Source organism: Saccopteryx leptura, chromosome X, assembly GCF_036850995.1.
Source record: "Saccopteryx leptura isolate mSacLep1 chromosome X, mSacLep1_pri_phased_curated, whole genome shotgun sequence".
Taxonomy (NCBI): Eukaryota; Metazoa; Chordata; class Mammalia; order Chiroptera; family Emballonuridae; genus Saccopteryx; species Saccopteryx leptura.
The window spans coordinates 43,700,104-43,725,874 of record NC_089516.1 but is presented as its reverse complement, the minus strand read 5'-3'; the positions used below and the strand labels follow the sequence as shown (position 1 = coordinate 43,725,874).

The window sequence follows — 25,771 nt, the reverse complement described above, 5'->3', positions numbered from 1 at the left end:
GGTTAAAGCCCAGCTCTAACCAATACTTCTGGGACTGGCACCATCCTCCGGTTTTCACATGTGAACTGGGGGTAAGAGTGCAGATAGGGACAAATGAGGTCCCACCCCCTATACCAGGTTCTTTCCCAGGCAGTCCCCACTCCGTCCACATCCAGGAGCCTCGGATCATGCCTCCTCCCCTAGAGTGCTCTGCTCCTGTAGTGCTAGGTACCAAGTGCCTCTGGAATGGATGGGTTCAAACCCTGGTTTTGCTGACTTGCTGTGTCCTTGAGCAAGTGACTTGCATTGTCTTCTCGGTTGTCAGGCATTACCCCAACCTGATGGTGTTACTGGGAACATTAAACGGAGTGATGTGAAACAGGATGCACAGGGCATGGCGCACAGAGGCCTCATTTTTAGTAATTAAAGGTGTGTGGCACTGGGGAGCAGTAATGCAGGATCAATTTTAGCCTTTCAGTTTGCCTCCATTTGCTAGCTCATCACACCTGATTTGTCCCTTTCTCCATCCCTCCACCCGCCCACCCACTCATCCATTCGTATATTTACCCCATTCACCTAACTATATGTAACACTGTCCATCCATCCATAGCCCTGCCCATTATTTATTCAACTGTTCTCTACTCTTCTCATTCGTTAGCTCATCCATCTATCTGCCCACTTTGTCCTAGCCATTCATCTGTCCACTTACATCCCTGCCTGCCCATCCTCTGCCTATCTACCTACCAATCCATCTAGTCATTCACTAATCCATCCATTTGTCCATTTATTTCCCAATCTATCCATCATCAATCTATGCAACTTTCTATTTATTTATCCATAAGTCCATCCAAACACTTATCCATCCTCCCATCTGTCCACTCATCCATACCCATACCCCATACACATCCACCCACATATATATCCGCAGATTATTCTGTACTACTCAGTATGAGGACCTAGTCAACAGTAACTGGAGACAGGCTGGGTGAGAATGGGGGAAGGAGAGTGAAGTTGTGGCCAGAGACCTCCCATCGCATTCTGATAGTATGACCTCACCACCCCCAGTACACCCCTACTGATTCAAAGAATGAGAGCAGACAGTCAGTGGGTGGGCCCATATGGCCAGATGGTATTTTGGCTATACAGCCTTTACACACGCACGCACGCACGCACACACACACGCACGCACGCACACTGCTAGAATGCTGAACACAGACTGCACCCCACCCAACATCCCCAATCCCAAATGCAGAGTAGCCAGGCTTCTAGACATAAATTAAAAATAAAATAAAATAAAAAAGAGTTGGTCTTTGGGAGGGAGAGCTCATGCAGAGGTGAAGGCAAATGCCCTTGGGAACCAGGGCCCAGGAGGACAAGAAATCCCTGTCCCCCCTTCAAGATCCTCACTCCCCAGGGACCACTGCCCTAAGACAGGGTCACTAACAACCAGCCATCAGGCCTCCAACCCCTTTAATGTCCAGTCTCAAAATCTATTTGATTTTGCCTCTGGCCCCCATTTCCCCACTTCAGCCCAAAGGAATGGTGTTCTGGGGATGGGGAAGAGAGGGGATGAGGGCAGCCTGCAGGTCTTTAGCTGGCTTCTCCTGGTTGTAGGTCTGGGTCAGGGGACCCCACGCACTCCTTGCTGAGCCGCACAATTTCCTGGGACAGAACTTCCATGTCCTAAGAAACAAACAAGCCATCAGGGGCCAGAGAAGGCGGCAGGATGAGCTCCCCCACCAAGGCTGCGGTGTCATCCTCATCTCATTCATCAGTGCCCAACTAAGTCTAGCTTGGGACAGGAAGGTGTTTGGGGAAGTTCACAGAGCCCTCAGCAGAGGGTTGGGCTCAGGAAAGGCGCACGTGTAAGGGTGTGGGAGCTTCCGGAGCTAGGGATACGGATATGGCAGTGGATCGCCTGCTGTGCATAGTGCCCTGGAGGATAGGACCCCTACCCTCACCACCTTCTTCCTAGTAAGTGGTGAGCTTGCTTCTCAGAGGCAGGTCTGCATTCCTTTTTACTCCCCCAGAGATAGGGGCAATATTTGGGTGGTAAGATGGGCAAGTAGACGTGTGGGTACACATATAGGGGATCCATGGTAGGGAAACAGGTAGAAAAATGAGCTGTTCAGAGGACAGATGGAAGCCTGCCAGACAAGGCAGGCAGGTCTCTGGGTGGGTGGGTAAAAGCTAAGACTAGGAATGACTGATGAGTAGGTAAGAAAGAGAGCAGTAGGTCAGGAAATGGATGGAAAGACATTAGGCAGATGATTAGATGCATTGGGGCAGATGGACAAATGGTAGGGTGGGTCGATGGAAGTGTTGAGTGAGCATGTGTATGAATGGATGAGTGGATGGATGCAAGGCCAGAAGGAAGAGTGAACACTTAAACTGACAATCGTAAGCTGACTGGAAGATGGGGAGATAGGATGAAGAAAGAGTCAGTGAATAGGGTGGGTGGATGGAGAGAACTGACAGATGGCCTAAGGGCTGTGTGGAAGATGACCTGGGAGCTAGGGGGCTGGATGGACAGATGGGCAGGCTGGTAGGTCACACTCGCCTTATGCAGGTGCATATTCTTAGTAAGCTGCTCCTCCAACATGTTCTGGAGCTTTTTGTTCATCTCCCGAAGGTTCTCGTCGCCTGGCTTCACTAGGTCTCTCAGGACACTGCCCAGCCCGCTGCGGTCTGTGTGGCCCGCTGCCATGGACACATCTGCAAGGGCCCAGGCTGAGAGCCACCCCCTCAGCAGAGTGGGAGGAGAGATGGCCAGAGACGGAGCAGAAAGGAGGGAAACAGAGAGCAGAGGAGGAAAGTGGGGGACAGGCCATGTCATGCAGGGGGTAGAGGCTTAGCCATGTGAACCCTGGCTGTTACTAGCTGCACAGCTCTGAGAAATGGGGATACTAACTAACTCATGGGGCTGGAAAAACGTCTATGACTGCCTGTGAAGTGCAGAGCGCAGTCAGCTCTCAGCCCATGTCAGTCGGTATTGTTCCGATTCATAAGGAAAGAAATGCGAGAAGAAAAGGTTCGAAAGAAAGGAGCAAAAGAAACAAAGATGGGGAAGGAGAACAAAGAGGAGAGACGAAAGGGGAGAAAGAAGAGAAAGGAAGGACTCCTTGGGGAAAGAACAGTTCTAGAGGGAACAGTGTGACAAGATGAAGGAGGGATGAGGCAGAAAGAAGAGACAGAGAGAAGAGGAGAAAGGGGAGAGAGAAGAAAATAGACACAAAGAGAAGAAAGGGAAAGAGGGCGTAGAAACACACTAAAGGAAGAGAGTGGAAAGATGACAGACCCAGCGAAGAGGGAGGAGCCGAGATAAGAGACAGGCAGAAAAAGACACACAGGTACAGGCCTTCTCTGCTCTCCCCTCCACCAGCTGTGACCTTGTTAATAAGTGCTGAGAAGCCTCAGCACTGGACAGTGGGGAAGGAGGGAGCGGGCGAGAGACTGGATGCACGGTGAAAGCCGAGGGAGGAGGGGCACTGACCGATACGGCTGTCCATGACGTAGGTCTCAATGATGGCGCTCTTCCGGCAGAGGTCCTCTGCCATGGAGGCACAGCTCACCTCCAGGTGCTTCACCTGTGGGGTGGTCCAGCCCACCTCAGACCCCTTGAGTGCATATGTTCGCACATGAAGAGGGGCCGAACATCAACCACCCATCCCCAGCCTCCTTGCCACGTAGGGACAAGCAGGCAGACAGCACCTTCTCCTCCAGCATCCATTTCTCTTGCTGGGTCTCTGCCAGACGCTGAAAGAGCTCAGCCACTTCTTCATCTGATAGCTCTGCTGGCCTCGGGGGCTGGGCCTGCGGACTGCTGGATAAGGACTGTAGGGAAGAAAAAGGGAAAGCCCAGCCCAGGCTCAGTGCTGTGGCTCCAGACAGGATCAGGGCTGAGAAGGAGAGAGAACCAAGCCAGGTGTGCGGGGGAGGGTGGGCTCTGTACCCAGGGCTGTAGGTAAGTCTCGGCACCCTCAGAAACTCTGGATCTCCCCCCTCCCTGTGTAAAGGCAGAGACAGGAGCCGCCACATCATAACCTTACGGAGAGGATGAAGGGAGAACCTGTAGCACATGTGATCAAAATTCAAGTTGATAGGAAAACTAGGGGACAGAGAAACCAGCTAAATGATGTGACCAGAAAGCCAGCAGGAAAATCCAAAAGGCGGAATACTCTACAGGTCAATTGGGCTGGTCTCTTTTATCAGTTGGTGTCATGAAAAAGGGACCACACTAGATTCAAGAGACTGAAGGGACATTAAGCAACCAGATGCAACATGTGCTCTGGAACTGAATGCTGGTTTACAGAAAACCAGCAATTAAAAGACATTTTGGGGCCCTGGCCAGTTGGCTCAGCAGTAGAGCGTTGGCCTGGCGTGTGGGGGACCCGGGTTCGATTCCCGGCCAGGGCACATAGGAGAAGCGCCCATTTGCTTCTCCACCCCCCCCCTCCTTCCTCTCTGACTCTCTCTTCCCCTCCCGCAGCCAAGGCTCCATTGGAGCAAAGATGGCCTGGGCGCTGGGGATGGCTCCTTGGCCTCTGCCCCAGGCGCTAGAGTGGCTCTGGTCACGGCAGAGTGACGCCCCAGAGGGGCAGAGCATCGCCCCCTGGTGGGCAGAGCGTCGCCCCTGGTGGGCGTGCCAGGTGGATCCCGGTCGGGCGCATGCCAGAGTCTGTCTGACTGTCTCTCCCCGTTTCCAGCTTCAGAAAAATACAAAAAAAAAAAAAAAAAAGACACTTTGGGGCCAACTACAGAAATCTGATTAAGGTTCAAATATTAGATGAGAAGAAAGTTTATCAAATGGGGAGGGTAGAGGCCAGCTGAAGTAAAACAGCTTACTTATGATCTCACTTAGGCTTAAAAAAAGAGAAAGAGGTCTGCAAGGGTATGAACTAAGGATTTATAGTGGTGATCTCTGGGTGCAGATGTGATTGTTTTGGATTAAAAAAATAGTTTTGCTTGTGTGTTTTTAAACAGTGCACACATATGGAATAATAAAAAAATTATTTGCAAATAAACATACCTGGCGAGGAAGCTGACATAATAGACAACAATAACACGTGGTAATTATGAGTTGGAAAAAAGGACTTCCTTCATGGATGATGCACCTACTATGAACCACTTATTTTATGGCACCAGGAAAGACAGAAATAGCCCACAGATGATGAAACAGAAGGTTAGACAGAATAACTTGCCCATCCCTCACCTAGCAATCTGAATCTAAGTTGGTGAGCTTGGGGAAAAGTTGACAACGAAATGTGTGTGCTGGGCCCAGAGTAAGAGATGGTTGCAGGAGAGAGGGAAAGGGGCGCCCCAGATTGGGGCAGGAGAAGCTGAAGCTGGAGGCCCTTCCTTGCCCCTTACCCTGGCGGGAACAGCTGCACTCTCCTTCTCCCGCAAGATCTCCCGGTAGCTGAAGGAGGAGACGCTACTGCTATCCCCAGTCTGGGTCCGGCTTGGTGAGTTTACCTCTGAGAGGACCAGCTCCTCAAGGCCTGGGCAGAAAGGGAAGAGAAATCTGAGACCTAATCCCCCAGGGTCCCAGAGCAGCCACTGGCAGGAAGAGGCAGAAATAGATTTGACAAAGATGGAAAGAGGCAAAATGACACTCGGGCAGACAGGAGGATAGGAAGAGGCAAAATTAGAATAAGGAACTGCTTCTCTAGGCAAATCCACACACATCAGAAGAAAAATAAAGGTGAAGAAACGGGGAGGAAGATGATGATGTGGACACACACAGGTACTCAGACTCAGGTTATAGACAGCACAAGGGAACGCCCACATACAGAGAGAAAACCCCAGAGAAACAGCAAGCTGGAGAAGATAACAGAGGCAAAGACCTTGGATAAGAATACAAGTCAGGGCCCTGGCCGGTTGGCTCAGCGGTAGAGCGTCGGCCTGGTGTGCGGGGGACTCGGGTTCGATTCCCGGCCAGGGCACATAGGAGAAGCGCCCATCTGCTTCTCCACCCCCCCTCCTTCCTCTCTGTCTCTCTCTTCCCCTCCCGCAGCCGCCGAGGCTCCACGGGCGCTGGGGATGGCTCCTTGGCCTCTGCCCCAGGCACTAGAGTGGCTCTGGTCGGGGCAGAGCAACGCCCCGGAGGGGCAGGGCATCGCCCCCTGGTGGGCAGAGCTTCGCCCCTGGTGGGCGTGCCGGGTGGATCCCGGTCGGGCGCATGCGGGAGTCTGTCTGACTGTCTCTCCCCGTTTCCAGCTTCAGAAAAATACAAAAAAAAAAAAATTAAAAAAAAAATTAAAGAATACAAGTCCGAGCAGACAGATCCAGGAAAAGATGGAGCTAACTCTCATAGGCAGGCACCTAAATCTGAATTTCACCTAACAAACAAAGAGAAGGAATAGTACACAATTTGAATGGTGTGATTCATCCATTAATATGTAACAAAAGAGAAACTAAACTCCTCCTTTATAAAAAGAGGTTACTTCAGGAGACAGAGTGCTTTGGAGAGACATTGATTTAGCGAGAGATGCATTAGCTTTTGCCATGTTGCTTAAAACATGGCCACTGTGGCTCTGGCCGGATGACTCAGGTGGTTAGAGTGTTGTCCCGATAAACAAAGTTTGTGGGTTTGATCCCGGGTCAGGGCACATACAGGAACAGATAAGATATTTCTGTTTTTCTCTCCCTCCCTTCTTGTCTTTCTAAACTCAATCAATAAAAATAGAAACAAAAACAAAAATCATGGCCACTGTGCTTAGGCCTCTGCTCCTGCAGCTGCTTTGGAGTTTCAGGATCTCCAGCAAGAGCAGGATGGCTGTGGGTGGACAGGGAGCAAGTTTCCTCTAAGCCTGTGATATGGGAGATACACCAGAGCCTTTACTGCATCCTATTTACTTATTTAAACATATTTATAGGCCCTGGCTGGTTGGCTCAGCGGTAGAGCGTCGGCCTGGCGTGCGGGGGACCCGAGTTCGATTCCCGGCCAGGGCACACAGGAGAGACGCCCATTTGCTTCTCCACCCCCGCCTTCCTCTCTGTCTCTCTCTTCCCCTCCCGTAGCCAAGGCTCCATTGCAGCAAAGATGGCCCGGGCGCTGAGGATGGCTCCTTGGCCTCTGCCCCAGGCGCTAGAGTGGCTCTGGTCGCGGCAGAGCAACGCCCCGGAGGGGCAGAGCATCGCCCCCTGGTGGGCAGAGCATCACCCCTGGTGGGCGTGCCGGGTGGATCCCGGTCGGGCGCATGCGGGAGTCTGTCTGACTGTCTCTCCCTGTTTCCAGCTTCAGAAAAATACAAAAAAACAAACAAACAAACATATTTATAGGCCATTTCTTTCTAAAAAAAACAAAAAAGAAGTCTAAAGCAAGTCAAAATTTTTTTTGTCATTGTTGAATCTTCTGACTTAAATGGCAGAAATAAGATGGACTTTAGCTGCATAATGATCACACCACAATGTTGCTGCCTGATCGTAAGTCTGTCTACCTAGCTCAATTTGGGAGCTCTTGGAGGAGCAAGACTTAGGGGCTTTCCTGTCAGGGACCCTGGACATGAACATGGGGACTCAATCCATATTTATACCTGTGCTTGAGCTTAGCCAAAAGGCTGAGAATTGATGCTCAGACCATATTTACAGATGAGAGAATGGATATGAGATATAGAGACACTGGGTGAGGTGTGGGAATGTGCACCTGGGGTAGTGGGGTGACAGGCAGAGACACAAACAAAAACAGAGAGAGAGGAAAGGCAGAGATAGAGGCAAAGCGATAAAGGGAGAGTAAAGAAAAAGGCGTGAGAAAAAAAGCTAGAAAAAGAAAGCAGGGAGAGAAAGGCAGATACAGAGAGATGACATGAGGAGGCAAACGGAGACAGAAACAGAGAAGAAGACACCACAAAAAGAAGAGAGATAGAGACATAGAAAGAGATAACGCAGAGAGAGGTGAAAACAGGAGAGACAGACACAGAGAAAAGGGAAAAAGATACACCAAGGTCAAGAGGGACAGAAGACAAGCGAGCCGGTTGAGTGAGGTACAGGAAGCAGCTCTGGCCTTCCGGCCCAAGCCCTACTTGCCCGGGTCCCAGCCTCCCCCGCGGTCCAGGTCCCTCACCTGAGCGGTTCTTGCTGTTGGTGAGGATGTCCTGTAGCCGCTCCTGCAGCTTATCTGCCCGTTTCCTCTCTAGGTGCAGCTGTCGCTTGAGGTCCTTGAGCTTTGAGGGAACAGGGGAAAGGACGGGGGCTGAGGCCCAGTGGGGCCACAGGTGGAGGATGCAGGGCGGGAGGGGCTGTGCCGGGACACCTCCCCGTCCTACCGCGGCACTGCCCTTCTTCTCCAGGATGCGCTGCCCGTCCACTGTGTCCTTCACCTCCTGTGTGATAGAGAAAGCATGGCTGGGGGGCGCTGGAATGGCTGCACGCACTGTGCTCCGTCTGCCCCGTTACTGCAAGCTGAGGCCTGGGGTGTATCTGGGGACCATGGAGGAAACAAGGACCTGCTTCAGGTTGCTGATGGTCTTTAGGTGGCAATCCCGCTCCTCCTGGGCCTGCTGGAGCTGATCCAGAACGCCCTGTAGCTCCTCCTCCTTGGTCTGCAAAGCAGAAGGCAGCTCAGGCCTCAACTCGGGAAAGCACCCTTCTACCAGAGCCTCCCCCTCCCTGGAGAGGGATGCCACCATGCAACGGGCACCTTCAGTTCCCTAGCATGCTGCTCCCAACACTGCTTCAAGGCTTCCTCTTGTTCCTGCTGCTGGTGCTGCAGAGATTCCTACAAGACAAGTCCCGTGTCTGGCCACAGCCCTCCAGAGGACATCGTGCCCAGTGAGAGTGTGAGGGACTGCAGCAGGGAGCCCCGGGGTGTGCAGAAAACACACTCCTGTAGGGGCCACTGTGTGCCGTTAGGCAATACACAGAAGTGTCACATCTAGGGCTGCGGTGTTCATATCCAAGACCGACATTTGCATTTACATTTCGTTTAATAAAACATAATACAGTATTTACTGCAGACCAGCAATGTTGTAAGGATTTTACACACACACACACACACACACACACACACACACATTTGTGACAGAGACAGAGAGAGGGATAGACAGACAGACAGGAAAGGAGAGAGATGAAAGGCATCAATTCTTTGTTGCAGCACCTTGGTTGTTCATTGATTGCTTTCTCATATGTGCCTTGACCAGAGGGGGGAGCTACAGCAGACAGAGGAACCGTTGCTCAAGCCAGCGACCTTGGGCTCAAGCTGGTGACCCTTTCTCAAACCAGATGAGCCCGCACTCAAACTGGCGACATCGGGGTTTCGAACCTGGGTCTTCTGTATCCCAGTCCAACTGTCTATCCAGTGTGCCACCGCCCGGTCACACAGGACTTTACATATATTAACTCATCTTACATACCCCTCATAATATCTATAAAGTAGGTATTATCATTGTCCCTTTTTTACTGATGACAAAAATGGGCCACAGAGAGGTCAGGAAACTTGGCCAAGGTCACAGCTAGCAAGCGGCCCGGCCGAGACTCACACCAGGCAAATGACTGGCTCCAGCACCCATGCTCCTCACAGCTGGGTGGCATGCCCCTTGTGCATTATCTTGAGTTTTCCAGAAAGCGGTTTTGTTTAAACAAAGTTAGTATATTTATTACAATAACTTCCTGACAGACGTACAGTTGCAGAAGGAAGAGGTGCTTTTTCAAATGTGCAGATCTGACATTCTGCCCTGTAGATGGCCATCCCTGATCCCTCCACAGGGCTGCTATTGAGCCAGGGAGGCTGCGGGGATACCCAAGTCCAGGGCATCTCAGAAAGTTTCAGGGCTCGACCACTTTTTGTCCCCTGGTCTGACATGCTCCCCGACCTAGCCTCTGCATCCCAGCAGGCACCAACTCACCTCAGCCTCCTTCAAGCGTCGTTCAAACCAGCCCTTGGCTCCATCCATGGAGTGTACCTGAGCTTGAAGTTCTTCCACGGTCTGCTGGAGATTCTCCAGCTCCCGTGTTCGGGCCTGGGAGAGGACAGACTGATGGGCCAGGCAGGCGCAGGAGCGGGCACCTCACCATGCCATTCCCCGGCGCATGGCAGTGCTGTGCTCCTGTTTTAGAGGTGGAAGAGCATCATCGACCCACCCACCTTCTCCTCGCGGATCTGGCCACGGAGCTCCTCCTCCTGCCGCTTCTTATCTTCGTGCAGCTCCCGCAGCTCGCGCTCGTAGCGGGCACGCACCCCCAGCACCTCCTTCTCATGCCGAAGTCGGATGGCTCCTAGCTCCTCCTTGTGTTGGGACTTCTCCTGCAGCGTCTCCATTGCTAGCTCATCCAGCATGGCCTTCCGCTTCTCAGCACTCTGGGGGCCAGGAAGGTGGGGCAGGAAGATGTTAGTCAGCATCCTTCCCCAACGTCAAAGAAGGCCCACACCCCTCTCTCCAGCCCCATGGAATGAGCCAAACTCTACTTCTTCCCCATTCTCATAGAACTGGCTGCTACTCACCCATTCTCATGGGACTGGTCACTTTGCATCTCTTCTCTTTCCTGCCAGTTGGGCCACATCACCTGCCCTATCCCTGTGAACCAGGCCACTCCCGCCCCTCACAGCCTTCCCAGAGCTGCCCACCTTCCGAGCCTCCTGTAGTTCCTGAGTCAGTTGTTCCTTCTCCTGCCCAATTTCTTGAAGTTGTTCCAGTAGCCGACTATTGGCCCGTAATGACTCCTAATGCGGGGACAAAGGGGGTGAGTTTGATAAAGAGCCCCCAAGAAGTGCAGGTCGCCCAGAACACTTCCAATACACCATCTCCTTACACCCTGTAAAGTGGGTACTGTCCTCTCCATTTCTACATGAGAAACATGGCAGAGACTGCTAGCTGCTCTACAATGTTCGTTCTCCCTTCCTCTCCCAGCAGTAGACTTTGTGGTTGGGCACATAGTGGTCTAGCTGATGTTTCCTCACAGTCAGGTACAGCCACGGAATTAAAAGTGGTGAGTATAGGCCCTGGCCAGTTGGCTCAGTGGTAGAGCGTTGGCCTGGCGTGCAGAAGTCCCGGGTTTGATTCCCGGCCAGGGCACACAGGAGAAGCGCCCATCTGCTTCTCCACCCCTCCCCCTCTCCTTCCTCTCTGTCTCTCTCTTCCTCTCCCGCAGCGAGGCTCCACTGGAGCAGAGATGGCCCGGGCGCTGGGGATGGCTCCTTGGCCTCTGCCCCAGGCGCTAGAGTGGCTCTGGTCATGGCAGAGTGACGCCCTGGAGGGGCAGAGCGTTGCCCCCTGGTGGGCATGCCGGGTGGATCCCGGTCGGGCGCATGCGGGAGTCTGTCTGACTGTCTCTCCCCGTTCCCAGCTTCAGAGAAATACAAAAAAAAAAAAAAAAAAAAAGTGGTGAGTATATAATATAGGTTGTAAAGGAAGGGGACACGCTGGGCCTTTGCTGCTTCTTCCTTCCTTTCAGATGAAATATAAACATGATAGTAGGGCAGCTTATGCAAGCATCTTGGATGCCAAGATAGCCTTGTGTTGAAGGTGGCAGAACAGCAATGTGGAAAGAACCTGGGTCATCGGTGATAGATCAGAAGCTATCATTCCATCCCTAGGAAACCTGTGTGGACTCTTATGTGAGAGAGAACTAAACTTCTATATTATTCAGTAGAAACCTTATTATTCTAGGATGTGTTATAGAATCAGAACGGCTCTCCCAACCAACTGAAGATGCTTAGTCTCAGAGAAGAGAAACAAGTTGGTCTAGGACACACACGTGCTAATACATTGGGGAAAAACAGGTGCTCCTGACTGCACAGTCTTCCCACTGCACCTCATCGCTAACTCCACTGAGCCAGCACTAGGGAACTAGGAGAAGACAGCTCACAGCCAGAGGTGTCACCTGAAGCTGAGAGTTGAGGTCATCTTTCTGTCCCATAAGGTCCTCATACTGAGTCTGCCGCTGCTGCAACTCAGCTGTCAGCTCAGCGTTCTGTTCTCGGAGCATGTTCAGTTCTTGAGTCTTTGCTGTTTGGATCTAGAGAAAGTAGTAGTGACGAGAAGTGGAGTGAAAGGGGGCCCCAGGGGCCAGTCACAGGGTGTGAGCCTCCCAGTTCCAGAGAGCCAGGAGGAGAGAGGAAGAACTTCAAAGAGAAGAACTGTGGAAGAAAGATCAACGGGAACGGATAAACGTGGTATATTCATATAATGGGACACTACACAGAGATAAAAGAACAAACCAGTACTACATGTGAATAACCTTCATAGATATAATGCCACAGGAAGGAAGCCAGACACAAAAATGGGTGTCTGATTCCATTTACATGAAGTTAAAGGACAAACAAAACTAATCTGTGTTGCTAGATGTCAGAGGGATGGTTACTTCAGGGGAAGTATGGATTGGGAAGAAATAGAAGGGACTTCTAGGGTATAGAAAATACTATGTGTTTGATCTGGGTAGTGGCTACATGGAGATAGATACATATTATAAGCAGACAGACATGATTCATTGAGTGTACACTTAAGATTAGTCTACTTCTTGCACTTTACTGGAAAGAAACTAGAATGCAAGAGAAGCAGGAATGGAAAGTCAAAGACAAAAGGGGTGGAAGCCAACAGAAAGAAGTTGAGAATCAAACAGAAACAGAAGTGGGAGGACAGCACGAGGTCAGGACTACACTGCCCCAATATGGATCAGAAGCAGAGACGGGGCCTGACCGGGCAGTGGCGCAATAGATAGAGCATCAGACTGAGATGTGGAGGACCCAGGTTTGAGACCCCAAGTTTGCCAGCTTGAGTGCGGGCTCATCTGGTGTGAGCAAAGCTCACCAGCTTGGACCCAAGGTCGCTGGCTTGAGCAAGGGGTTTCTTGGTCTGCTGTAGCCCCCAGGTCAAGGCACATGTGAGAAAGCGATCAATGAACAACTAAGGTGCCGCAATGAAGAATTGATGCTTCTCATCTCTCTCCCTTCCTGTCTGTCCCTATCTGTCCTTTTCTCTGACTTTCTCTTTCTGTCTCTGTAAAAAAAAAAAAAAAAAAAGAAAGAAAGAAAGAAAGAAAAAAAAAGGCAGAGATGGGGAACTGGGCAGGGATCAGCAAGGGCTCCCAAGTGTCCTGTACCTGTTCCAGGGCAGCCAGGTTAGTCCTCAAAGCACTGTTCTCAGCCAAGAGTACTTCTACTTGTTCCTGTGCGTCTGCACTCTGGATGGACACCTAGCCCACCCCACAACAGGTGAGAGTGGGTCCAAAACAAGGGAACAGCCAAGAAAGGACACACACACACACACACACACACCCCACAACCAGGGAGAGAAGGACCCCTGGGGCCCTGTCTGCCTGTAACAATACCCACTGGACTGCCCTGCCCCGGCCCCCCATCGCCCAAGCCCACTGGGATGATGTACCTGATCCTGTAGAGCTTGCAGAGCAGCTGCGTGCTCTAGGCGCTCCCCCTGTCGCTGATCTCTCAGTTCTGCCAAGCTCTGTGGGGACCAGGTCAGGCGAGGCCATTTTAGACCTCAGCCTCCCCTGGGGTACAGAGAACTATACAGACTCCCTCTTTGACCACCTGACAGCATGTCTCCAGGCCTTGGGGGGGGTAGGATACCCAGTCATCAGAGATCTCAGGTTCACCCAGACCAGATCATTATACCCAGGGGCCTCAGACACCCCTACATCCCAGTTCCAAGTATCTTAGAAAACACCTAGGTTCCTGGTGATTTCAAACTCAGCCCCCATTTGTAAGAGGTCTTACACTCACCCAGATTTCAGTTTGGAGGCCCCAGGATTCTAAGACATATGCAGCCTCCAGGGACTATAGCTTCACCCAGACCCCAATCTCCAGGGGTTTCAGACACACTCAGCCCCCATAGCCCTAGCCCCCAAGAGTCTCAGACCCACCTACACTGATAGGCCCAGGGCCTAGAGATCTCAATCTCATACAAACTCCCCAACTAGTCTCCACAGACCTCAGAGCTCCCTGGCCTCCCAGCCCTGATCCCTATCCCAGTGATCTCAGAATTCAGCCCATCACCTGATTGGCAGCCTCGAGCTCCTGCTGCAGCTTCTCAGTTCTAGCCAACTGGGCTTTGAGATCAGCTTCTTTTCGCTGTTGTAGCTCTTCAATCTTGTTCCTAAGGGTTATGGGAAGGTACAATGACCATGGCTTAAGTCCCAATCTCCCAGCTCTGCCCCTGTGGTCTTTAGTAAATTTTGTTGGGCACTGTCCCTATTGTCCACAAATACTGCCTGGTAGTTACCGGCTGTCGTTAAATAGTGTCTCCTTTTCTGTCTGCAGACGGAAAAAACTGGGCAAAGACAGACAGACAGACAGGGATGAGTGAGTTCTGTGTCAGTCCTCTCTCTAGTCCCATCAAATTCCTTCCCCCACCTCTGGAAAAAAGAAATTTACCTTTCTTGTTTCTTTTTCAGCTTCTCAGAGAGCTGGGGTGGGAGAGAGGTACAGACAAGCGATAACGATCACAATATCAGTAAAGACAAATATGAACTTAATAGCTCCAGCTACTTCTTACTCAGTGCTTTTCGGAAGCTGAATTTACTTATGTTATCTCATAGAATCCTGGAAAACAGTCCTGAGGAGTAATACTGGTTTTACAATTGGGGAAACTGAGTCTCATAAGGGTTCAGTCATTTGGTTGCCCAGCTGGTCCAGCAGCAACAACAATATGATCTCCACCCAGCTCCCTCAGGCTCCAAAGTCCAGCATTTATGTCCCCAACATATCAACCAATGGCTACATAATAGAATGGCTAGGCTGGGAGGCGTGGAAAGCAGGGTAACGGTTGGTTCCACAACACTAGGTCCCCAATTCCTTTTATTAATTTTTTTAGAGATAAGAGAGAATGAAAGAGAGAGAGAGAGAGAGAGAGAAGGGGGAGGGAGGAGCAGGAAGCATCAACTCCCATATGTGCCTTGACCAGGCAAGCCCAGGGTTGTTTTTGAACCGGCGACCTCAGCGTTCCAGGTCGACGCTTTATCCACTGCGCCACCACAGGTCAGGCATAGGTCCCCAATTCCTAAGATAAGAGCCTGCAGTCTATACATTCTTGGATGGATGGATGGATGGATGGATGGATGGATGGATAGATGGATGGATGAACAAGTACAGCTGGGAGGACCCAGAAGAAATGAATGAGGCCCACCACGTACAAGTCATAGTAAGACCACATTAGCCCATTTCATATTGAAAGCAACTAAGACGTAAGTGTAAGTCTCTCAATTTCACAGGACAAAACTGAGGCTATGAGAGGTCGCTCAGCCAGGGCTTCCCTTGCTGGGAGAAGCGTGGCAGGTGAGAAATGGGGTAAAGCAAAGGCCCAGGAAAGCAGGGCAGTCTCACCTTAGCAAGTTCTTCCTGTAGCCTGGACGTCTCAGCTTGTTTCAAGCTCTGCAGGGAAGGAAACGGAGGGAGTTGTTATAAGCAAGTGGGGAAGTAAGCTCTCTGCCTTCCCCTGACCTCCTGGCTCCCTAATCTCTGTCCACAAGACGATGATGTCACAAACATCTCCGTGGCTTCACAAGCAGAGCTAGGGCAGCTGTCCACCACCTGGCATCCCAGCCCCAACAAACCCAGATTCACCTCCAAGCCTTGTAGTTGTTCCCAGAGCAATTTCTTTTCTTCCTTCTCCATTTCCCACTTCAGTTCCACCTCTGCCAGTGGCATGGGGGACAAGACAGTGGGATCTTGGACCTCTGGGTGGTTCCCTTGGCCTTCACTGGCAGTTGGGGACTTTCCGGCCTCTTTCCCATAGCGCTCCTGCAGGGCTAGTGAGTAGAACAGAGATAACTGATGGATGAGGTAGTCTCCAAAGCCCCTTGTTATGTGTCCAGTAGAGGGATAATTGATCTTCAACCCCTCAGGTAGCAGAAACCCTGCCCCAATGATTACAAGCCTACAAAACAAAGGTTCAGCCCCATCCACACAAATCATAAATCCTTTAAGCCATACAAAACACTGAAATCCTATCTACCATCAGATTGCACCAAGTTGATTTCCCAAGTCTTGCCCACAGCTTTTCAAGGTCATGCCCACCACCCTCCACTGTCTATACAGCTGAATCCTTCCTATAACCTCCTGATCCCCAGCCACATTCTACAGCCTCCCTCCTGATCACCGAACTGCCACCCACTACCCCACAAGCCCCATGCTCTCCAAAGGTCCACACATCAGGACCCCCCAACACTCTATCAGGTTTTCTCTCAGCTTTCATCTCAGACCCTACTGACAATGTAGGTTCAGAATCTTCACAACGTTCCTTCATTCTACTTCGCCGTTTAGCCAACATCTTATTTCTGATGTTCAATCTGCTAATCTGTAAAATCTGCTAGGTACCAGGCACTGAACTAAACTTAGAAAGATACCACCTCTCATCTCTACTGTAGTCTCCCAGGTGACAGCTATCACTACACATGCTTTGCAAATGTGGAAGCTTTGGCTCAGAGAGGTGAAATGGCTTGTCTAAAGTCACCCACTGGGGTTCACGGCAGGGCCAAGCTTGATTCTGAAGCTTTTCTACCTTTCCCCAGGCCCCACGACATCTCCAGGAGGACCTCCATGCACCTGCCACATTCTTCTGCAAGGCTGTGTTTTCCGCCTGCAGTCTCAGCAGCTCCCCATCCACGACGCTCCCGGCCTGGGCAGCCTCTGCTGTGGAAGCCCCATCCTTCAGTTGTTGGTTCTCCAGCTCCAGTTTTTCCATCTGGCTGCAGAGCTGAGCAAGGGAAGAATAAGAGAGCACAAAGGCAGAGTATCAGAATATTTGCTGCAATATACAAAGCACTTGGCCCATGCACTTTACAATTTATTTAATTCCCATAACACTCCTGTGACACAGATGCTATCATTATTCATTAGCCCACTTCACAGATAAGGACACCGAAGCACAGATGTTAAACAATTTCAAATTCGCACATCTGTTAAGCGGCAGTCACAGAAGTTGGAGAATACTGAGAGTCATTTTCTGCTTGCCAACTCCAACCTCACAGTTGAAATCCAAGACCTCAGGCTCCTCTGCAAGTTGCTGGTCCAAGATGTCAGCAGCACAGAGAGCCCCACCGCCATCCCTCTTCTGTGGAGGGGTCTGTGTCTGGGAGCCTAAGCACCGCAGTCTTTAGGGCACTTGCAGGGCCAGCACTGCCTACTGCCCCACGTCATCAGCCCTTGGCCTTGGAGAGGCGTACAATGCCAGTAAAACTAAGCCACCCCTTGATCAACTCCTGGCTCAAATACAGTTCTCACAGCAGACCTGACAAGAGCCCTTGTCCCATTTTCAGATGAGAATACTGAAACCTACCAAACATTTTTATTTTATTGCCAGGGATATTTTCTACCAAGAACATCATTCCTTTAATCCAGTTCTTCATATGGCAGGTTTTCATCCTTCAGAGCTCGGCTCAAAAGTCACCTTTCAAGTAGTATCTCTCAATACAGAAATTCCAATACTCTCTAGCATACAACTCTGTCTCTTTCTTATCCAGCACTAGTTATAATTAAATTTAACTAATATATTTTTTAATTTCTTAAAGCTCTGAAAAACTCTGGATCATACTCCTGGTTGACAATTAAATTTTGTAACATAGAATCTTAAGCACAGATTTGGAAACCAGACTGCTTGGATGTGACTTTCTACTCTGCCATTTATTAGCCATGTGACCTTGGGACAAACTACTTCATCTCTCCAGGGATCAGTTTTTCTCATCTGTTAATAGGGATACTGATAACATATCATCTGCTTGCTGCAAGAATTAAAAGAGTGAATAATGTAAAACACATCAAACAGGACCTGACACACAGTAAACACTGATTACTGCCAGTTATCAGTACTACTATTTGTTTGCTATGCCCTGGCCGGTTGGTTCAGTGGTAGAGCGTTGGCCTGGCGTGCAGAAGTCCCAGGTTCGATTCCCGGCCAGGGCACACAGGAGAAGCGCCCATTTGCTTCTCCACCCCTCCCCCTTTCCTTCCTCTCTGTCTCTCTCTTCCCCTCCTGCAGCGAGGCTAAAGTGGAGCAAAGATGGCCCGGGCGCTGGGGATGGCTCCTTGGCCTCTGCCCCAGGCACTAGAGTGGCTCTGGTCGCGGCAGAGCGACGCCCCGGAGGGGCAGAGCATCGCCCCCTGGTGGGCAGAGCATTGCCCCTGGTGGGCGTGCCGGGTGGATCCTGGTGGGGCGCATGTGGGAGTCTGACTGTCTCTCCCCGTTTCCAGCTTCAGAAAAATACAAAAAAAAAAAACTATTTGTTTGCTACGTTATCATCGTTTTCCCCATCCTACCTCTCAAGAGTGGGGACTGTTTTGTGCCTCTCACAACTTATTTTCTGTAACACAGAGCACAAAGCAGGTGCTCAATAACTATTTGTTGAAGGAACAATTGAACTGAAATATTTTGGCAAATAAGCGGTGAAGGAAGGCAGACCTTGAACTCAGATCTCTCTGAGCACTTTCAGTTCCCAGAAGGGGTAAGAAAGTGTAAAGTAGGTTCTATGCATGGCCCAGGGCCTAGCTTAAAGCAGGTGCTGGGGAACATGAGCAGGATTTATGGAGGAACACCTGCCCCTGTCTCACCCCCTAAGAACCACACTACCATTGAGGCTGAAGGCAGGAAGCAGTGAGATGTGAGGTGATGATGTTAGCTGTTATGTGAGCACAAGAGGCTCTGAACTGTAGGGGCCAAGGACCCACTGGGAGGTGTTGTTTAAAGGAGTGAGGCAGTAAGACCTGCTGGTCAGGACACCATTTAGGGCTTGGTCTAGTAGAAGAAGCTAGAAGTGAAAAGACCAGTTGAGGAGGCCACAGGAATAGAGCAGGTGAGAGGGGAAAGGGGCTGAGGCAGGGCAGGGCCACAGGATGGATATAAAACTCTTAAATAGTCAAGAAATATTTTAGAGGGAAAATAAATTAATAAAAGGATACTATTAGGAGCTAATCTCTACATAGCTGATACTATGTGCAAGGCTGTGTTTTGAGTAGTTTAAAGATATTTACCCATTCAAGCCTCACAAAAGCCCTGTAAGGCAGGTACCGGTACTATCATTATCATCATTTCCATTTTAAACATTTGGAAACTAAGAACTAGGCAGATCAAGTGACATGTTCAAGGTTGCAGGTAGTAAAAGGCAGAGCCAACAGTTTAATTGAGGCCTCCTGGCTCTTAACTACTACTTGCTAAATCGCCTCTCCTGGTATTGTACCTGCTTAAAGGTTGTTTATGTTTTATTTTGTTTTATAAGCACTACATTCTCATGTGAAGCTTTGAAAATGCCATTTTGTTGCCATGAGACTTTTTTTTTAAACAGACTAGAAACTTTGAAAATCACTCAGCATGAATAAAGAATGGAGACAGGGAACAAAAGACAATGTCTCTAACTGCCCAGTAGGTTTAGATATAGTCAGAACACTAAAATTAGTGTGAAGATAGAATTATCCAATCTAGGATCAATTATGTAGAACTAGAACCCCAGGCTCATGTCAGGAAGAAAGAGAAAAGGAAAACAGCTTGAACATCTGTCCATCTCATGTTAAATATAAGAACTTCACCAACATCCTGGGGCTCCATAGTATCAGCTCCAAAATATATATAAGATTAAAGCTCAGAAAAAAATGAACGACTTGTTCAGGAACCAGGTGACCTCAAGACTTGGAGCCTTCTAATCCCAACACAGTGGGTAGCCTCATCTGTTAAACCACAGCCCCCCAGTAGAAATCCAGGTCCCGTTTCAGCACCATGGACAGTGATCCAGGGCCTGCCTCTGTTCAACCACCCTCTGCTGTCCTGCAGCTTCAGCCCAGATGGCCCCTACCCCGCAGGTCCCCTTTGACTATCCCAGGCAGCAGCACCTTGCTGAACTCGGCCATAAGTGTGCTGTTCTGCAAACGGAAGTCCTCCTCTTGGCTGTGCAGCTTTGCCTGCAGCATCTCATTTTCACTCAGCAGCCCCTCGACTTCCTGCAGTGGCAGACATGGGCCAGGTCTCCAACAGGGGCAGAAAGACGGGGAGGTGGGGCAAAGGAACAGAGAGAAGAAGAGTATGACACGAGCAGAAAGAAAATAGAGTACAGAGAATGAGATGAGTGAAATCAGGAGATACAGGGAGGAGGATAGGCAGACATGGAGGTTAGAGAGAAGGGAAAATGGGGAGGGAGAGAGGAACATGAGGGGGCAAGAGTTGGAGGAAAGAGAGAAGTAACAGAAATAGAGGAGAGAGAGGGGAGAGAGAGATGAGGAAGAAGGGAATAGATCGGGAAGAAGAGAAGGATGGAAAGGGAGAGGGGAAAAAAAGAAAAGGTAGGAAGAGAGGATCAGAGAGACCAACAGAAGAAAAACAGAACAGAGAGGATAGAGGGGGTCGGGGAAAGAAGTGAGTGAGGAAAAGAGGAAAAGATAGAGGAATGGGGGAGAGAGAAACAAGTCAGAAAGAGAGATAAAGAAAAGAGAAATGATTGCAAAGATGGGGGGGTAGACAGAGAAGGTTGAAGAGAGAAACAAGAGTCAGAGAGAGAAAGAACAGGAAGACAGGGCCAGAGTCAGAGAGAAAAAGAAAGAGAAAGGGAGGAGGAAAGACACACAGAGAGAGGCTCAGAGAGATGAATGAATACAGGAAAACAAAGACAGACACCGAAACATATGGCAGCGAGACAGTCACAGATGCGAGAGCACACAGAGAAAGGCCAGCACTAGGAGATCCCAGCATCCAGAAATCTCCCCACTAAGACAGTCTCCGAGACACAGTCATCCACCATGGTCCCCTTACCTGAGCTTTCTTGCTCTTGCTCAGTGCCTATAGGTGAGACAGAGAGAGAGAAAAGGTAAACAGAGAGGGACAAGTGTCAAGGGGGCGCCCATAATAACAGGGGTTGGGGGATGGGAGCATGTTAACCACAGAACCTGTATGATAATTTGTAGCCCACAGGAACAATGCAGTGAATGAGTGGCATCCTTACATCCTCTCCTCTAAGCTCTTGAGGCTATTCATGGGTCTTACTGTTTAACTGTTCATGGGCTAGGTCTCCGCGCTCAAATACTGTGGCTGTTTTACTACACCTGTCCAAACACATCTATGTGTATCCCTCCCATGCACCATGGAAACTGCTGTTCCTCTGCTGAGCGGCGCAGGGCATTGTCAGGTGGGGGCAATCAGTGTCCTACTAAGAGAAGCCCAGCTTCCCAACTGCCAGACTTTCTGCATTCTGTATTCCTTTATCCAACAAGTATTTATAGAGTACACATTATATATAACATTGTGCTATGCATGGGGACAGAGCAGTAAAGAAAGACACAAAGGAGGGCCGTGAATGCCTTGAGGGGCCACAGCAGCTTATATGTTATCTTATCTTCAGAAGACTGGAGAGGTAGGTTCGGTCTCACTTTACCAACAGGAATAGGACACGACGGGAAATAGGAGCAAAGGCAGGAGAGTGAGTGGAAGAGAGGAGGCAGATTCAAGGCAGATTTACCTCTAGATTTGACTCTTTATTTAGATGTTAGTGAATTAGATGTTAATAAATAAGTAACTGAGATTAAAAATGAATTAATTAGTACACAGACACATGCACTCCCATGTTCATCGCAGCATTTTTTACAGTGGCCAAGACACGGAAAACCAGTGTCCCTCAATAGAGGATTGGATCAAGAAGATGTGGTGTGTGTGTGTGTGTGTATATATATATAGTATATATATATATATATATATATATATATATATATATATATATACTATATATATATACAGTGCAATACTATCTCAGTCATAAGAAATGATAACATATTGCCATTTATGACAACATGGATGGACCTTGATAACATTATACTAAGTGAAATAAGTAAATCAGAAAAATCTAAGAACTATATGATGTCACACATAGGTGGGATATAAAACTGAGACTCATGAACATATAGATAAAAGTGAAGTGGTACCTGGGGGAGGGTGATATGGGGAGGAAGTGGTGGAAAGGGAGTAAAGAGGGACAAATATATGGTGACGGAAAATTATTTGACTTTGGGTGATGGGCACACAACGCAATCAACAGTTCAAATGCTATAGAAATGTTTACCTGAAACCTATGTACTCTTATTGATCAATGTCATCCCATTAAATTTAATTTCTAAAATTAAAAATATGAGCTAAGCCTGACCAGGCGGTGGCGCAGTGGATAGAACATCAGACTGGGATGCTGGGGACACAGGTTCAAGACCCCAATGTCACCAGCTTGAGCGCAGGCTTATCTGTTTTTTTTTGAGGGGGGGGGTTGTATTTTTCTGAAGCTGGAAACAGGGAGAGACAGACAGACTCCCGCATGCGCCCGACCGGGATCCACCCGGCACGCCCACCAGGGGCAGCGCTCTGCCCACCAGGGGGCGATGCTCTGCCCCTCTGGGGCATAGGCGACCAGAGCCACTCTAGCGCCTGGGGCAGAGGCCAAGGAGCCATCCCCAACGCCCGGGCCATCTTTGCTCCAATGGAGCCTTGGCTGCGGGAGGGGAAGAGAGAGACAGAGAGGAAGGAAGGGGGATGGAGAAGCAAATGGGCACTTCTCCTCTGTGCCCTGGTCGAGAATCGAACCCGGGTCCCCCGCACGTCAGGCTGACGCTCTACCGCTGAGCCAACCGGCCAGGGCGGCTTATCTGGTTTGAGCATAAAGCTCACCAGCTTAGACCCAAGGTCGCTGGCTCCAGCAAGGGGTTACTCGATCTACTGAAGGCCTGCAGTCAAGGCACATATGAGAAAGCAATCAATGAACAACTAAGGTGTCGCAATGAGAAACTGATGATTGATTGCTTCTCATCTCTCCGTTCCTGTCTGTCTGTCCCTGTCTATCCCTCTCTCTGTCTCTGTAAAAAAAAAAAAAAATGAGCTAAGGCCCTGGCCATGTAGCTCAATTATTAGAGTGTCATCCCAATATGTCAAGGTTGCAGGTTTGATCCCTCGCCAGGGCACATACAAGAATCAACCAATGAATGCATAAATAAGCAGAGCAGCAAGTTGATGTCTGTCTTTCCCACTTCCCCTCTCTCTAAAATAAAATAAATTGAAGAAAAAATAAATTAAGATTAAATTAAAATTAATCAATACATTAAGCAGAATTATATAAAATTAGCAAACTAAAGAGACTCCTATGAGCATCTTTTGAATGACTAATAACAGGATGTAACATTAGGTCTGGTTCACAGGTAGGTGCTCACTGGACCAATGAATGAGTCAGATGGCTACAGGAAAGTATGGGTGGGTGATTGGTAGAAGAACTACCTTCTGAGCTTTGTTGAATTCCTTATCCAGGTAGGCAACCTTCTGTCGAAGACTGGTGAGTTCTGGTGTAAAGAAAGCAGGAAGTTCAGCCTTAGCCAGTGGCCAGGAGCTGAAAAATCTTCCCTCCAGGGCCCCAGAGGTGCTTTTCCTTGGCCTCTGTCCCCCAAAGCCACCCTCATTTAATAAGACCCTTTTGTCTCACCAACACCATTCTTGCGTAGTTCATCTGAGAGCTGGTAGTTGTCTGTCCGAAGTTCCAGGAGCTGAGCCTTTGGGAGGAGCAGGGAAGGAAATGATTTGGTCAGGAGTGTGCCCCATCCTCACCATGAGGATGCCAATCCCCCGAGCCCCGCAGACCCTGCAGCCCTCCACGTGCCTCTTCAGTCACTCCTTAAGACCTGTGCTTATTGCATATTAAATGAGCTTCCAGACTCTCAACCCTTTCCCCACCTTCTCGAGTTCTACTTAGAACCTCTCCGTCTCCCTGCTGCCTCCATCTCTCCTCTTCCAATCCTCTCTGCACTGACCTAGTCAGGCTTTTGCTTATGTGTGTTCCACGGCTCTCCACACCCACAGGATAAAGTTCCTCCTCCTCCTCCTCCTCCTCCTGACTGACCTTGTCACACACTAAACACTGTTCTGTTTTTCTGTCAGGGGTGAGTGTTATCTATCCTCTTGGCCAGAGCAGGTGACAGGGGCTTGTCTTCCTCTTTTCAAGGGAAGAGGGCCTAGCAGTCTCCTGACCAATCTGAGTGAAAGGCGACTTCCCAAGGTCTCTACCCCCAAGGCTCTTAAAATATGTCCAGTGCCCCTTCAAGAATTGAGGGAAAGTGAAGTATGGACCATGTCAAACAACATACACCTACCTACCAGCCCTGTAGGGCACTGATGCCAGCTCTTCCCAGAACCACTGTCCCTTACTCCACCAAGACTTTTCCCTCCCATGGCAACAGCTTCCACCCCTTTGGTGCTGTACTAAAGGTCAGAGGGTTTGGCCTTTACAGAATGTTTCCTGCATCTGTCCTGTCCCATACTCAGTGATCTGTCTCCCACAGTCCTAATCCAATAGGTACATCCTCAGCACCCCCCAAGAGTTCCTATCTCTCAGAGCCCAATGGTTTTTCCTTCACTCATAGCCCAATGAAATAAATCTCCCTCACTCAAGTGTCCTCACCCCCCTCCTTAGGATCTCCCCAATCATGATCCAGTGGGATAGCCCTACATCTTTCAGAGTCTTTCCTCAACAAGGTTTTGGGTGGGTCAGCTGAATTACTCTTACTCACTCAGGACCCCCTGCACAAGTTACAAAGGTCTTCCCCTTTCATGGTCCAATGATCTCAACCTTCCACCTTCAGGGTCTCTCACATAGGGACAACTGGTTTCCCTCATTCAAAGACCAGTGGATTACCTACTCTCACTCAGAGTTCCTCCTCTCCTCCCACAGGACCCTACTCAGGGTTTTCTCCTTTTAGAGTCTCCCCCACACACACAGAAAATCCAATGGTCTTTCCCAGTAAGGAACACTCTCAAACTAGGGCTCACTTTGACCTTTCATCCCATTTCAGAGTCTGCTTCCTAAAAAAAAGTATCAAGTTGTCAGAGAACCCAGTCAAGGGTACTGTCCCAAAGCTCAGTGATCTTCACTCCATACAGTAAGGTATCACTTATCTGGTCCTCTCTCTAACAGGGATTAATGGTATTACCCATTCAGGTGCTTCTTTATCCCAGGTCTAATGACCCCTAATCATCCAATGGTACCACCCCTTCTTGGGATCCACTACCACTACTCGCACAGGATCTACCCCTTCCAGAAACAATGTTAACATGTGGGGTCTTTCCCCAAGCCCTTGGCACAATGGTATCTCCCACAAAAATGTCCACCTCCCCCCAGGTTATGGTATTGCCCTCTCAAGGGCTTCCCCCACCATGACGTAAATGACCCAATGCCTACTTCCTTCCTCTCCAGACAAAATGGTTTCTCCCTCTTAAGATCTCCTTCCCTCAAAGTCTAACGTTATGATCATCCACCCATGGTATCCCCTGCACAGGCCCAAGTGTCTCATCCCCTCCATGTCTGAGTGAGGTATCCCCTACTCTAGGATTCTCTCCTCTGCCCACAAGGCTCACAGAATTCAACCCCTTAGAGCCCAATAGCATCTAGGAATTCAACAGTCTCACCACTCAGCCTCAGTTTCCCTTCTCTGCACCAACCTCTTAGACTCAAGGACTATCCCAACCAACCCCGTCTCAGAGCCGGTGGCACGATTTCTCTCTATCCCGCCCCCAGTAGCCCAGCCGGGTGGTCTTTTTCCCGGCGAGCGGCACCTGCATCCGCTGAAACTCCTCCTCAGACAGAGCTTGCGCCATGTTCCTCCCCCCACCCCCCCGACAGCTTTCTGCGCAGACGCAGCTCATTCTCCTGTCATTATGAGGGTCGGCCCAAACCACTGGCCAGGAATCGAAGGGGAGAAATCCATCTATTCCGGAAATTCAGCGTTTTAAAGACGGAGGGAAAAGAATAAAACTGACAGGTGAAATAAATTGAAATAAAATGTTTTATCATAATTTAGGTCATCTGGTCTGGCTTTTGAGCTCTCGTAAAGTATACACTCTGA

General features: G+C 49.6%; 1 protein-coding gene across 2 annotated transcripts; it reads right to left on the bottom strand.

Annotated features, from left to right (window-relative positions):
- Positions 1 to 371: 371 nt before the first annotated feature.
- On the bottom strand, positions 372 to 25,536 carry GRIPAP1 (GRIP1 associated protein 1). Of its 2 annotated transcripts, XM_066357521.1 has the most exons (26): positions 25,482 to 25,536; positions 23,359 to 23,425; positions 23,157 to 23,218; positions 20,664 to 20,690; positions 19,751 to 19,858; positions 16,478 to 16,628; positions 15,497 to 15,681; positions 15,257 to 15,304; positions 14,309 to 14,340; positions 14,157 to 14,204; positions 13,931 to 14,030; positions 13,302 to 13,379; positions 13,018 to 13,110; positions 11,800 to 11,934; positions 10,544 to 10,639; positions 10,064 to 10,276; positions 9,825 to 9,938; positions 8,621 to 8,698; positions 8,427 to 8,522; positions 8,247 to 8,303; positions 8,045 to 8,144; positions 5,350 to 5,480; positions 3,691 to 3,813; positions 3,473 to 3,566; positions 2,540 to 2,694; positions 372 to 1,662 (listed from the first exon to the last, which is right to left on the bottom strand). In XM_066357521.1, the coding sequence occupies exons 1-26, from the start codon at positions 25,521 to 25,523 to the stop codon at positions 1,570 to 1,572; spliced, it is 2,526 nt and encodes an 841-aa protein (XP_066213618.1). In that variant the 5' UTR covers positions 25,524 to 25,536; the 3' UTR covers positions 372 to 1,569. The 2 variants fall into 2 exon arrangements, with proteins under 2 accessions (XP_066213618.1, XP_066213619.1); XM_066357522.1 differs by lacking the exon at positions 19,751 to 19,858.
- Positions 25,537 to 25,771: the final 235 nt, after the last annotated feature.

Bases quoted from the DNA above. Each gene is read 5' to 3' on its own strand.
- GRIPAP1 (XM_066357521.1), bottom strand. From the start codon at position 25,523: ATGGCGCAAGCTCTGTCTGAGGAGGAGTTTCAGCGGATGCAG. The intron at 13,380-13,930 runs GTGATGGGCTGA...TGGTCCCCACAG, and splicing joins AGCTCGAGGCTGCCAATCAG to AGCTTGGCAGAACTGAGAGA. The intron at 5,481-8,044 runs GTGAGGGACCTG...CTTTCTGCCCAG, and splicing joins CAACAGCAAGAACCGCTCAG to GCCTTGAGGAGCTGGTCCTC.